We start from the raw sequence: 12,561 nt of genomic DNA on the forward strand, positions 1-12,561 counted from the left end.
CTTGATTTACCAGGAATAAGAAAATACTGTCACAAAATCTAAAAAATAAAAAGAGGAAAACCAACTTTAGAGATGCAAAGGTCAACGTCACACATCCTTGGAGTGACTGTGCACTAATTCCTTTAAATTGACCCATTGGACCATTTTAATCAGTTTCAAATCAAGGGCCAATGTTAAAACAGATGATACTGCACTAAAAATGAAGTGGGAAAAACACATCCAGAAAACACATCAGTGGTACTGATTTATAGTTCTAAATAAAACATGCCAAAAATACCTTGATTATTTTTTTTAAGCTGGAAAAAAGGAATCCTCCATCATAAAGCAATAACAAAAAAACACTGTCTCCATTCCAAACACCGAATGTTAAACTTTTTAAAAAAGTGCTTGATTTAATATAATATTAATGAAATTAATGGAAAAATGAAATGGAATTCAATTATACATCAGCAAAGAAAATATTCTTTGTTTATTGTCTGCCTGGGTTAAGAAGAATCAGTATCTATCGCTTATAAATCATTAAAATAAAAATGCTCAATTAATCCTTATTTTATATGTAAAGGTCTGACAGAAACTAGTCCTATCACTAGAACTTTGCTTCACAAATCGAAGCAATAATGGTTTCAGAAAGCAGTCACACTCTATGAGCAGACAATTGGAGAGATTTAGTAAATCCTACTTTATAGAGCAGAGACTAATCGGAAAACACAAGCCAGTCAAATGTTTCTTATGAACTGTTGACACTATATCAATGCTGAATCAATTGGTGGCATTTACTCTGAGTGACAGAAAAGAAATAAATATTTATATCACATAACCTATATCAATGAACCCAGGCAGAAAGCTATTTCTAACCTGTCAATATTTGATTATCTTGAAGAATCATGTCCCTTTCTTTTAATGATTAATATGAATTCCTTATTAAATCTAAGTGGAGGCCAGTGGAAAGGCAAATCATTATTAATGCTTGAGAGCATAAACCACTAAAACAAAAAACTATGCTCAAGTGTTAAAGTATCGTTAAATGTGACTTACATCTTCCATATCAAGTGGTGTCAGTGTTCAGTCCAGAAATTTATTGACGCCCACAACCGAGCATTACCTTCACTGCAATGTAATCTCACTCACTCCTTAGTTACTCTACAGCACCAAGGAATTGAGGAATTAGTAGAAGGAAGTATTTTGAAGATTTCCAAAGGTAGAGTTGTTTTGTTTTGTTTGTTTTTGTGAATGAAAGTAAATATTTTTAAAAAGGCTAATTCTTAAAAGAAAGAAAATGCCATACTGTTTAATGTGTATGTGTGTGTGTGTGTGTGTGTGGGAGGGGGGGGGGTACCATATTCCCAAGGGAAAGCAATAAATATCGTTAGGTGTCAAAAACCACTGCCATGACAATCTTCCACTGCAGAGAACCTCATAACTGAGACCACTAAGATATTTATGGTACTAGGTTTGTTGTCAAAACATTAGGAACATTTCAGAATCTTTACTTTCGCAGTAGAAATAAACTGCTTTTCATTTTTGAAAGAGAAATGTATGACAGGTTATTTTCCATTGCCTGGGTTGAACAAATGTAGTTAAAGCTTCTTAATTTATGTCACTTTTGAAATGTATTTTCCAGCTGAAGAACATAAATGACACATACATACATTACATAAATTACAATTAGTAACTTAATGTTGAACATACATAAATATCCTAGGCTCACTATTTCTGCTTTTAGTCAGGTTTGTTTCATACTGATTCTGAACACATACAAGGCACTAGGGGGACATATGCGGACATGTGGACCTCAATCTAAACAAACATTTGGCTGCTTAAAGTGAAAAGCATTAGATGCATACGATCTATAACTCTCAGGCCATCGAGACTACACGTACAGCACCCGATTCTCCTTAGCTGTATATGCAACGTTTAAGGAGTAGAATTCACACATTCTGGATGACGATCAGATGTTAGAACCAGACCAACTTACTTCTTCTAATTGTGTTCAAGGGATTGTGTGCTAAATAAGTACGGCTTCCAGAAGCACTACCATACAGTCACCATTTTAAGGTACACACATCTATCAGGCCACAAAGTTACAGGTGATATTAAAGGACAAGCATGAGGAGCCAGCTTTGTCTTCTTGACATGCTCCCCTACAAGCACTTGATTCATGAAATGCCAATGAGGCTTGGAGAGGTCAGCGTGTGGAGGCACTGAATAAGCATCTGAGATAATTAAGATTTCAGCCTTCGAAACATGGACGGGAAGTGAACAGCAGTTAAGAAAATCAATAAGAGTCTTTTATTTGCAGTGACACAGATGTCTCAGTCAATAGAGCCTAATAGGCAGGCTTAATCGCAATGGACAGGCGCCTGCCTCCGAGGTTATCAAAGGGCTTCCTCTATAACAAACATTAAAACACATTTATGTTGCTATTGAGGAATCGAGGACCCTGTAGGTAGCTTAATTTACCAGTGTATGTGTAAAAGCGCTATACTATTTCAGATGTGTCCATTTACTTGAATCAAAATTAGTGAGAAATAACTGGCCTGCAGGCCCGTTTGTCCCTCACTGGCTGGGTTAGGTCATGCAGCTTTAGATGGCCAGTCAACCAGGCAAACCAGGGCTCCTAAAACCCAGGAATTTTAAATGCCAAAGATCTGCTGTTACTGTTTGCCTGAAAAGCCAGTGTTAGTTTCAGGACAAAAGAACTCTGCTAAGGTGAGAAAGTAACAGTTTTTTTTTTTTTTCCTTCCCAAAGATAATGAAAGAAACAGTCACCTCAGGATACAGGGCCATTTCGACAACCCATGGGCTGACACACTTGTTCAGAACTGATTAACTTTTTTTAAACTGAGATGGCAGCAGGGTGTGTGCATGGTACTTCAATCTGCTGGGAGTGAAACCCATTAGCACAGTTTGAAAAACGTGCTGCAAATTGTTCTGCCAATCAAATTAAGCCATGTAATTCATTTATGACAAGAAGACATTCACAGACTCTTTATCTGCTTATTAAGTTTATGGATACAAAAACTAGACAGTAATAAGTTACTACTATCAGAAATATCAATATGCAGTGACACCTACCTGGCCATTGGCCAATATTTTTTTCAGTTCCGCAGAAGACTTCTTCAAGCTGAAAAGGGAAGACATAGTTTTTAATGACAAGATCATCGACACCTTTGAACACCACTGAAAATCCCAGACTAAAACACAGCTTTATTTTAGGTATAGACGTGAACGACATTCTTTACATCCTTCTCCCTGTATAATATTTTTTCAAAAGTAACTGGCCAAATGGCAAAGGTATTAATAAAGAGACTAAAACTCCATTAATAATTTATTGCATGGACTACTTCAGTGACTTTTTTGGGCCGTTAGTTCTGCTGCCTTTGGGTAACCTCTCAGGGGCTAGTTTATGTGGACTCTTCATCTACTAAATGCAAAGCACTTAACAATGCACTCTTAGAACGTTCACAGCAAACGAAGATTACAAAACTTCAAGAGATTAAAAAAAAATCCTGATCTTTTACTAGAGTGAAGAGTTACAATTCAGCTTCCTGGGAAGCAGATGTGTAGGAGAAATAAATCCTGGTACTCACTAGCCATGAGCTCTGGGACAAGTTACTAACCATACTCTCTGAACCACGATTTCCTCTTTCTATAAAATGTGGAAAATATCAACTTTATAAGGCAACCAAGAAAATTAAATATTACAAAAAACCCTAGCTTTTTATAGGGCTACTATGTATCTTGCACATAGTAGGAGTTAAATAAATTGCAGCTGCTTTCTCTTCCCTCGCCTGTAGGTATGAGACACAGCTTCCAGAGTTATTTAAGGAATATGAAAATGTTCTTTTCTGGACATATATGACTATGCAAACATTCATGGCCCAGGGACGCTCTGAAGTCCTTCTAGCTTTACAATCAGTTACACCTGTATACTTCTGTCCAGTTAGTAGTGGGGCGTATAAAACGGTACCTTCTCCCATCAATGTCCAATTTGAAATTTAAAGCTTGTTAGCTGTATTCTTTATCTACTCTGACACTCTACCCATCTACCAAATTAACTCTCTTCCCTGCATTACTCATCTGCGTAGATGTCTTTCATTCCATCACACCCTCCCTGAGACTGGAAGCTCCCTGACAACGCAGACCACATTTTACCTATCTACATATTCCATTCTCTTCCCACCCTTGAACCTAGCCCAGTGCCTTGGCATGTGTTAAGTGTCTGAACAATGGTGGTCGTTGTTCTGGTTATTATATGGCGGTAACAGACACACACACACACACACACACACACACACACACACTCATTTAATAAGTTATATTTGAGAAAATCTCAGACTTCAAGTTTGACCACACTCACCTTTCCAAGTTATAATTATTCTTTTTTTTTCTAAATATGTCCTAAAATTCATATGCATGTATGGCCAAATGCAGACTATGGAGCCTTAGTACCAACTTTCCCCAGATTTTATAAAACATGTCCTCAACCAAGTGTTCTAAACTTTAATAATGTCCTCCCAAGTCTAAGAATACATGCACTGAAGTGGCAGTTAAGAATTTTATAGAATGGGACTAAAGCTGAAACATACACCAAAAAATAAACACCTGCTTAAAATCAGTCCAGTTAAAAAGCAAACCAATAGCAGCTACCATTTATTGAGTGATGACCACATGCCAGGCACAGTGCTAAATGCTGCTACGTGTTATCCTGATTTAATCCTCATAGTTATTTCTAATTTATAAAGGAAACTAAGGTACAGACCTTGTTCAAAGTCTATTTCTCTTAATACACACTTTTTTTTCCTGAGAAACATTTAGATCCTTCTATTGCCACAGATGACACCCAATTTAATAGTTTGCAATTATTGTAAAAACAGAAATAACCAAACAATGCCCAGGCAATGTTTCTCAACAGATATTCTATCATGTCATACAACTTGAAATAATAACATTTTGATTCATTGCATTTACAAAACACCTTTCATCCAAGAAACAAAACGTGATTCCTTAATAGAGCTTCATCAATCTTCTAACACCAGAGGTAGATAGATGGAAAGTTTAATCATCCTTATTTTACAGAAAGAGAAAGGCAAGATGTTTAGAAAAGGCCTTGCCTTGGCATTGGAACTTGAATTCAGTAATTATGGCCTAGGAATACTATGCGGTCAGTTTAATAAACAGTCATCTACCTACAGCAAAGACCTCATGCTTTGAGAGTAACAGAGGAAAAAGCTGATTTATTTTATTCATTAGGCCACTATCTTGCTACCAACTTGGTCTAGTAAATAAATACATCTATATATCTTGGCACTTTCTTTGTGCCCCAGTTTACTCAATATTTTGTTTACCTCCTCACAGTGACTTGAGCTATCCAAAAATCACTTTTAAAACCTTCTAAAATTTAAATGTGACACAATTGTAACCTGGGTATGACACTTTAAGAAGGACACTGAGACATCCAAAGAAGAGCAAAAGGGTGACAGGACTAGAAATGATGTTGCATCAGAAAAGTTGAATGAGTTGGGCGAAGTTAATCCAGAGACAAGACTTCAAGGGAATATAAATTAGTTAGTTAATTCATCCATTCATGCGTTATCTCCTATGTGCCAAGCATCATGCCGGGAACTGGGAATTCAACAATGAATATGTTGTAGTCACTGCCCTCAAAGAGCACAGAATCTATCGGGGACAGAGGCAATTGTAACACAACATGTTAACTGCTATAATAAAGCAAGCACAGGGGGATTATGGGAATTCATAGAAGGGGTACCTGGTGTAGACTGGGAAGTAGGTAACAAGCAGGGATAGTTTACAGAAGAAGATAATAGCTTTGTCCCTCAAAGATGACCAAGGTATCCAGACTGAAGGCAGAAGAGGGGATTAGAAAGGAGGAAAGTAGGAAAGAGGCAGTAGCAGATGTGAAGGCCCAGTAGTGAGAGGAAACATGACTCATTAAGGGCACCACACGTTCATCAGTGGACCTGAATGTCGGGTAAGAAGGAGTGGAGTGGCAGGCCAGGGGCCTGGAGGGGACAGAGGACCCACATGCGAAAGGCCATTCTTCCCCTGCTGTTGAGGATACACTCCGTTCTGAAGGTTGTGAGAAGCAGTGAAAGGGGAACGATGGGCTCAGAACTCAGCATGAACAAGGTGAGTCTGGCTGCAGTGTGGAGGAGAGACTGCAGCGGGGCAAGGCGGAGGGAGGTAACTATTGGGACGCTGTTAGCAGTAACCCAGAGCTTCAGTGACCTTTGCAGCAACACGAGCGCCGGAAAGCAGACAGATTCCAGAGTGATTCAGAAGGCAGACCCTACAAATGTCGGGACTGACTGGATGTGCAGCTGAGGGAGGCCCAGGAGGCCAGTTATCTGGAGTAAGCAAGTGGGTGGATATGGGAGAATTAACTGAGACAGGCAATCTAGGAGAAGTAGTATGTTTGGAGGGAAGAGGATAAGAAGAGAGAACAGCTCTGTTTGCTAAGCCAAATCTTTATGAGTGGGTGCTGAAGGGAGACAAATCTCAGCTCGTGAAAAAGAACTGAGATTTTGCTACCTGAAAACAGAAGGCGCTGCCTTAACTGACCCAGTGCATCCCTGCCAGAGAGATGCTCAGGGAGAGCATGGCTGGCCATCTAGCAAGGAGCGGGGAGTCAAGCATCCAGGGAGGGCAGGATAGGTTACTGCCACACCTTCCCACTCTCCACACCACAGGCAAGTAGTCTGTTATAAACACAGAGTTGGCCATGGCACTCTCACTGAAAGTCGTCTAATGGCTCAGCTACACGCTGAGGAAAATCCAAACACAAGGCCCCGCATGGTCTACCTCCTTTTCTCCTCTCTCCTATTGCTCTCCTCCCCTTTCTCCTACCTTCCCCCAACTCAGCACCGCTCTCTGTGCTCCAGCCAAACTGGCCTACTTACAAATATGCTGAGCTCCTTTTCCACCCCAGTGCCTTCACATATGCTCCCCCCTCCCTCTGAAATGCCCTTCTCTGGCTCGTCCTTCAGGCCTAGATGGAATGTCACTCTCCCCCTGAGTCTTCTCTGAGCACCCAGTCTAAGTAAACATATTCCTGCCTAGTGTGCTCTCTTCAAAAGCTGCTTATTTTCTTCATAACACTAATTATAAAGTATAATTACTTGTATATCTGGGGTCTTTTTTTGTCTGTGTGCCTATTAGATAGCAAGCTCCAAAGGACAAAGACCGCACTGTACTCCTACTGCGTAGGACAACACCTAACGAATGCGGAGGCACTCAATAAGTACTTTTGATTAGTGATCAACACGGGGCACAGAACATGGCCAACCCAGGGTGACATGTTAAAATCACTTGTAGGACTTTTTCAAATTGCGTTCCTCCCCTAACGGAAATCACTGCTGGAACAAACCACCAGTACTGTTTGGGAGGCTGTCACAGCCTAAGGGAAGATACTGCAACGAAAGGCTGAGAATGACCAGATTAGACAGTCTCTGGCCAACTGTAAAATTTTATAGAATTCTGTGAATATAAATGATAGTTTCTTAAAAAAATCAAGCTAATTCACTCATGTTGTTAAAACTAAATCTGAGAGAACTGAAAAGAGATCCTGCTTCTTCTCTGCCTTACCATCTTTTTCAACTCTATTCTCTCTTTATATTATAACAAACTTTGACCTAAAACACCAGGCAAAGTCCTGGTTTTTCCTCAAGGCTCACTGTCAATCTGTCTGAACAACATCTTTTCTGGAAGAAGGGGTAAAAATTAAACACCCTGCCCTCTCTCAGGCAGATGAGTGTAACAAGTGCCCCTCAATCCCTGTACCTCCGCTCAGCTGGGCCACAGCTCACATGCTCAACGAGCAGGAAGAGAGAAGCTATTAATATAAGCCCTGGCTGGCAGGGCCAAGCCCTTGGATGAGAACTATAGGACCTACCCCTCGTGACCACAAGACACATGATCCATTGGTGACTAACCAGGCTGTATTATAACACAGAATAAATTGTTTAAAAAGGAAACACACTTTAAGAGTAATGTGTTCACATCAGAAAAACTGGTGGATAGATATACTGACACCATAATAAAGCAATCAAGGAAGTGACTTTTAGGGAGGGGACCGGAGAGTACAGAGAGTCAGAAGGAGACTTTAAATTATCTACAGTAAAGTCCTTGATAAAAGACTCCAGATTCGGGCTTAAGAGGGGAAGAAGAGGTATAGAAGGGAAAGTAGAAGCCTAAACTACATTTTAGTGGATAAGGGCTGTGTGCAAATACTGGCTACAGTCCTACTCTCAGAAACACCTGGGCACAAAATAGAGGCATTTTCTGGTTTGAGGCTGGCTTTTCAGTCACCAGGGTGAATACACACATGCACAGCAATCACCTTCACAGGGTCAGCTTCAAGTGCAGGCATACCTCGTTTTATTGCACTCTGCTTTATTGCACTTCACAAATACTGTGTTTATTGTTTTACGAATTTAAGGTTTGTGACAACCCTGCGTCAAGCGTATCGATCAGCACCATTTTTCCAACAGCATTTGCTCACTTTGTGTCTCTGTGTCACATTTTGGTAATTCTTGCAATATTTTAAACATTTTCATTATTATTGTATTGTTATAGTGATTTGTGATCAGTGGTCTTTGATGCTACTATTGTAACTTGTTCTGGAGCACCACGAATTGTGCCCATGTAAGACAGCAAACCGATAAATGCGTGTGTTCTGACTGCTCTACTGACTAGCCATTCCCGTCTCTCCTCGTCTTCTCCAGCCTTCCTATTCCCCAACACACAATACTGAAGTTCGGCCAATTAATAACCCTACAAGTGTTCAAGAGCTAGCTAGAGAGGGGATGTCAATGCATGGCTTCAAAGATTCAAAGCATCGGCTGCCTCTCGTATTAGAGGCTAACACAACTGGTGACTTCAAATTGAAGCCAGTGCTCATTTACCATTCTGAAAATCCTCGTGCCTTAAGAATTATGCTAAATCAACTCTGCTTCTGCTTCATAAGTGCAACAAAGCTTGAGTAATAGCACATGTGTTTACAACATAGTTTACTGAATATTTTAAGCCCACTGTTGAGACCTACTACTCAGAAAAAAAGATTTATTTCCAAATATTACTGCTCATTGACAATGCTCCTGGTTAACCAACAGCTCTGATAAACATGTACAATGAAATTGTGGTTTTCAGGCATGCTAACCCAACATCCACTCTGTAGCCTAGGGACCAAGGAGTAATTTAAGTCTTATTATGTAAGAACTACATTTTGTAAGGCTATAGCTGCCACAGATAGTGACTCCTCTGATGGATCTAGGGAAAGTAAATTAAAAACCTTCTGGAAAGAATTCACCATTGTAGATGCCATTAAGAACATTCATGATTCATGGGAAGAGGTCAAATATCAACATTAACAGGAATTTGGAAGAAGGTGAAATCAACCCTCATGGGTGACTTTTAGGGGTTCAGTGGAGGAAGTAACTGCAGATGTGGTGGAAATAGCAAGTGAACTAGCATTAGAAGTGGAGCCTGAAGATGTGACCGAATTGCTATAATCTCATGAAAAAAACGTTAATGGATGAGGAGTTGCTTCTTATGAATGAGCAAAGCAAGTGGTTTCTTGAGACGGAATCTACTCCTGGTGAAGATGATATGAAGACTGTTAAAATGACAACAAAGGATGCAGAATACTACACAAACTCAGATGATAAAGCAGTGGCAGGATTTGATAGGATTGATTCAAATTTTGAAAGTTCTATTGTGAATAAAATGCTATCAAACAGCTATCCAACAGAGAAATCACCCAGGAGAGGAAAAGTAAATCGATGCAGCACACTTCATTGTTGTCTTATTTGAAGAAATCGTCACAGCCACTCCAACTGTTAGCACGCACCACCTTGATCAGTCAGCAGCCATCAACATGGAGGCAAGACCTTCCACCAGCAAAAAGATTATGACTCGCTGAAGGCTCAGATGACGGTTAGCATTTTTAGCAATAGTTTTTAATTAAGGTATGTATTTTGTGAGGCACAATGCTATTGCACACTTAAGACTTGACTATACTATAGTGTAAACATAACTTTTATATGCACTGGGACACCAAGAAATTTGTATGACTCTCTTTATTGCGATACTTGCTTTATTGGGGTGGTCTGGAATGGAACCCGCAATATCCCTGAAGTATGCTTGTACAGTAACATGATGTTTTCTAGCTTAATAATGGAATGTATAATCAAGGTGACCTAGAATTCTATTAGCTTAAGCAAGTCGCCCCTTCTACTTGAGCACCTTGAGAGTTTGGGAGTAAGTTCTCAAGCCTGTCAGAAAAACACTTTGAAAAGATTCAAGTCTCTAGTACCTGCCCCAGTGTGTGGCAACATTAGCATGAATGAATGAAAATTATTTTCCTTCTAAATAGCTTCAGTCTCTTATGAAACCAAAGATACAAAAATAGGCAACATAGCTTGGTCAATTGAAATTTTACCACTTTACTCTTTCTTTGCCTCTTTTTGGTCAAGATGTCAGTAGATGGACAAGCAAGAAAAAAATTAGCATTCAACAATCTACAAACCAGATTATCAAGGCCTGAAATAATCAAAGGCACTGACGTTTTTGTATAATTTGGAGACTGTAGGAAAACCACTCCACAAACCAAAATTAATACCTTAACATGTCGAATTTGATCTTTCGCTATGAGGTTCTTTCTCTTCAGTCGATACATAGCTAGGGTTACCTAAGTGGTCCAATTTCTTCTTACCACATACACATTTTTTTGGTCTAACAGAAAAGAGGTGTCATCCCACATGCTTCTTCCCTACCCCCAACTTTGTAGATAATCATGCTTTGGGCACTTCAATTGCTCTCACCTATTGCTTGGAAGTGAATCTGAGGCTGCAGGGCTGCTGTGTTGAGAGGGTCCGGCCCGGGTATTCACCTAAAAATAAAGAAGAATCTTGATCAGTCTTGTGTTCTGAGGACACAGTTCTAATTAACCTATAATTTGCCACAAATTTCTCATTTCACTATGAAGGTTAATTAGCTTGTTGTTAGACCCACGGTTGGAGTCTATTCAGTATATAGGTTATAGAACTATACAACCTGTTTATTATATAACACTATTACTGTCATTATTCAAATACTTAAACAAACAGTGCTGAGAAAAATGAGATATAAATAGGGAAATTTTTCAATTCATTGCCTAGAATTGAATTCCATTCTAAAGAAAAAATTTAATTCACTATTTTGTTGTATACACAAAAATGATATATTCAAAAAAGTACATTAAAAATACGCTAAGGGATTAGTGGTAAACCTCAAGTTGTCATATCCTTCCAGCTCTAAAACCAAGCAGAACACGATAGAATATTTCTTATTCACTGAAAAATGAGGTCCAAGTAATTAATTATAAAATGCTTGAATCTAATGTAATAGCCAGCTTTTCTTTCAAATGTAAAGCCTTAAGCAGGAATCTAGAATTCAAAATGCACAGAACAATGAAAAGACATTAAATAGATATATGTTTCTAGCATAAATATGTCAAAAGAAGAGGGCGGTATTCTGTGTGCAATATGCTTATGTGTTTAATTAATCAATGAAATGAAGTCTGTATTTTCACTCAAATAAATCTTTGTGGAGACCAGTAGCCAGGATCATCCTGAAGAAACAAACAAAAAAATTCCAAATAATAAAATACACAGCACCAAAACCCCTGTATCCAAATATATACACATATTGAGCAAATACTACAGATGAATCCCCCTCCACCTCCCATTTTTAAAAAAGCCAAAAAGAAAAAAAAAAAGGATGGCTTGTCAGAGCTTGAGAAAGTGCAGTTTTATTTGACATTTCAATAAGTGGAACACAGCATTACAAATCTATCTAACTTTACTGAAACAATTATTGAAATTCGTACCTTCAGGCCATGTATGTTCCGTTCCCCAGGAGGCTTGCAGGCTGAAACAGTAATTGACTAAATTGTAGAACACATCAGGGCCATTTACAAATTTGCTCAAAATGAATCGTTTAAAAAGAAATGAGGGTGACACCAAAATTAGCAGAGAGAAATGATTGAAAAGTGGCTCCCAAGACCCAAAGTGGGAATTATGAACCAGGGTTTTAACTTGCAGGAGTGAGCATTTATAAATGCAAAGAGCTTTCTGACACCACCTCATATAAATTCCAATTTCTGCTTAAAACATATAAAAATCAAGTTAAATAAGCTAAAATGATTAGATTCCTTTCATAATTCAGATTTCTGCAATCTTTCCTCATTCTATCACATTGTGTACCTGCTATCACTTAAACTACTTTGAAAATAGCTAGGTTTTTTGAGGGGTGGGAAAGTGGGAGAAGGGTCTTTTAACACCAAAAATACTGTTAGAGATTCTAAAATGGAATGAATATTCAAGTTTTAATAGTACTAGTTCGCACAGCAATAAGCATTCAAATTTATTAAAATACAGAGGTATCACTAATTTTATCACATTTCTTGCAAATCTTAACCTCTGCTAATATTTAAGTCTAACGATAAAGCAATGCCAGGGAAAATAATATTAATTTCCTGACACCATCGTGAGTTAGAGGTTA

The 12,561-nt window shown here is 38.7% G+C and overlaps 1 protein-coding gene across 11 annotated transcripts in view; it reads right to left on the reverse strand.

Moving 5' to 3' along the window:
* MAP2K5 (mitogen-activated protein kinase kinase 5) overlaps window positions 1-12,561 on the reverse strand; it is a 228,634-nt gene that overhangs the window by 179,215 nt on the left and 36,858 nt on the right. For all 11 annotated transcript variants that reach the window (XR_012494695.1, XR_002136832.2, XR_012494694.1 and 8 more), the window contains exons 5-7: window positions 11,888-11,928; window positions 10,842-10,909; window positions 3,076-3,124 (exon numbers count right to left, since the gene is read on the reverse strand). Coding sequence is in view for 8 of the 11 variants with exons in the window: in XM_019725621.2 (XP_019581180.1) it covers window positions 3,076-3,124; window positions 10,842-10,909; window positions 11,888-11,928 (158 nt within the window). In the remaining 3 variants the exon portion in view is untranslated. The remainder of the gene's footprint in view (window positions 1-3,075; window positions 3,125-10,841; window positions 10,910-11,887; window positions 11,929-12,561) is intronic.

This window comes from Rhinolophus sinicus, linkage group LG03, assembly GCF_036562045.2.
Source record: "Rhinolophus sinicus isolate RSC01 linkage group LG03, ASM3656204v1, whole genome shotgun sequence".
Classification (NCBI taxonomy): Eukaryota; Metazoa; Chordata; class Mammalia; order Chiroptera; family Rhinolophidae; genus Rhinolophus; species Rhinolophus sinicus.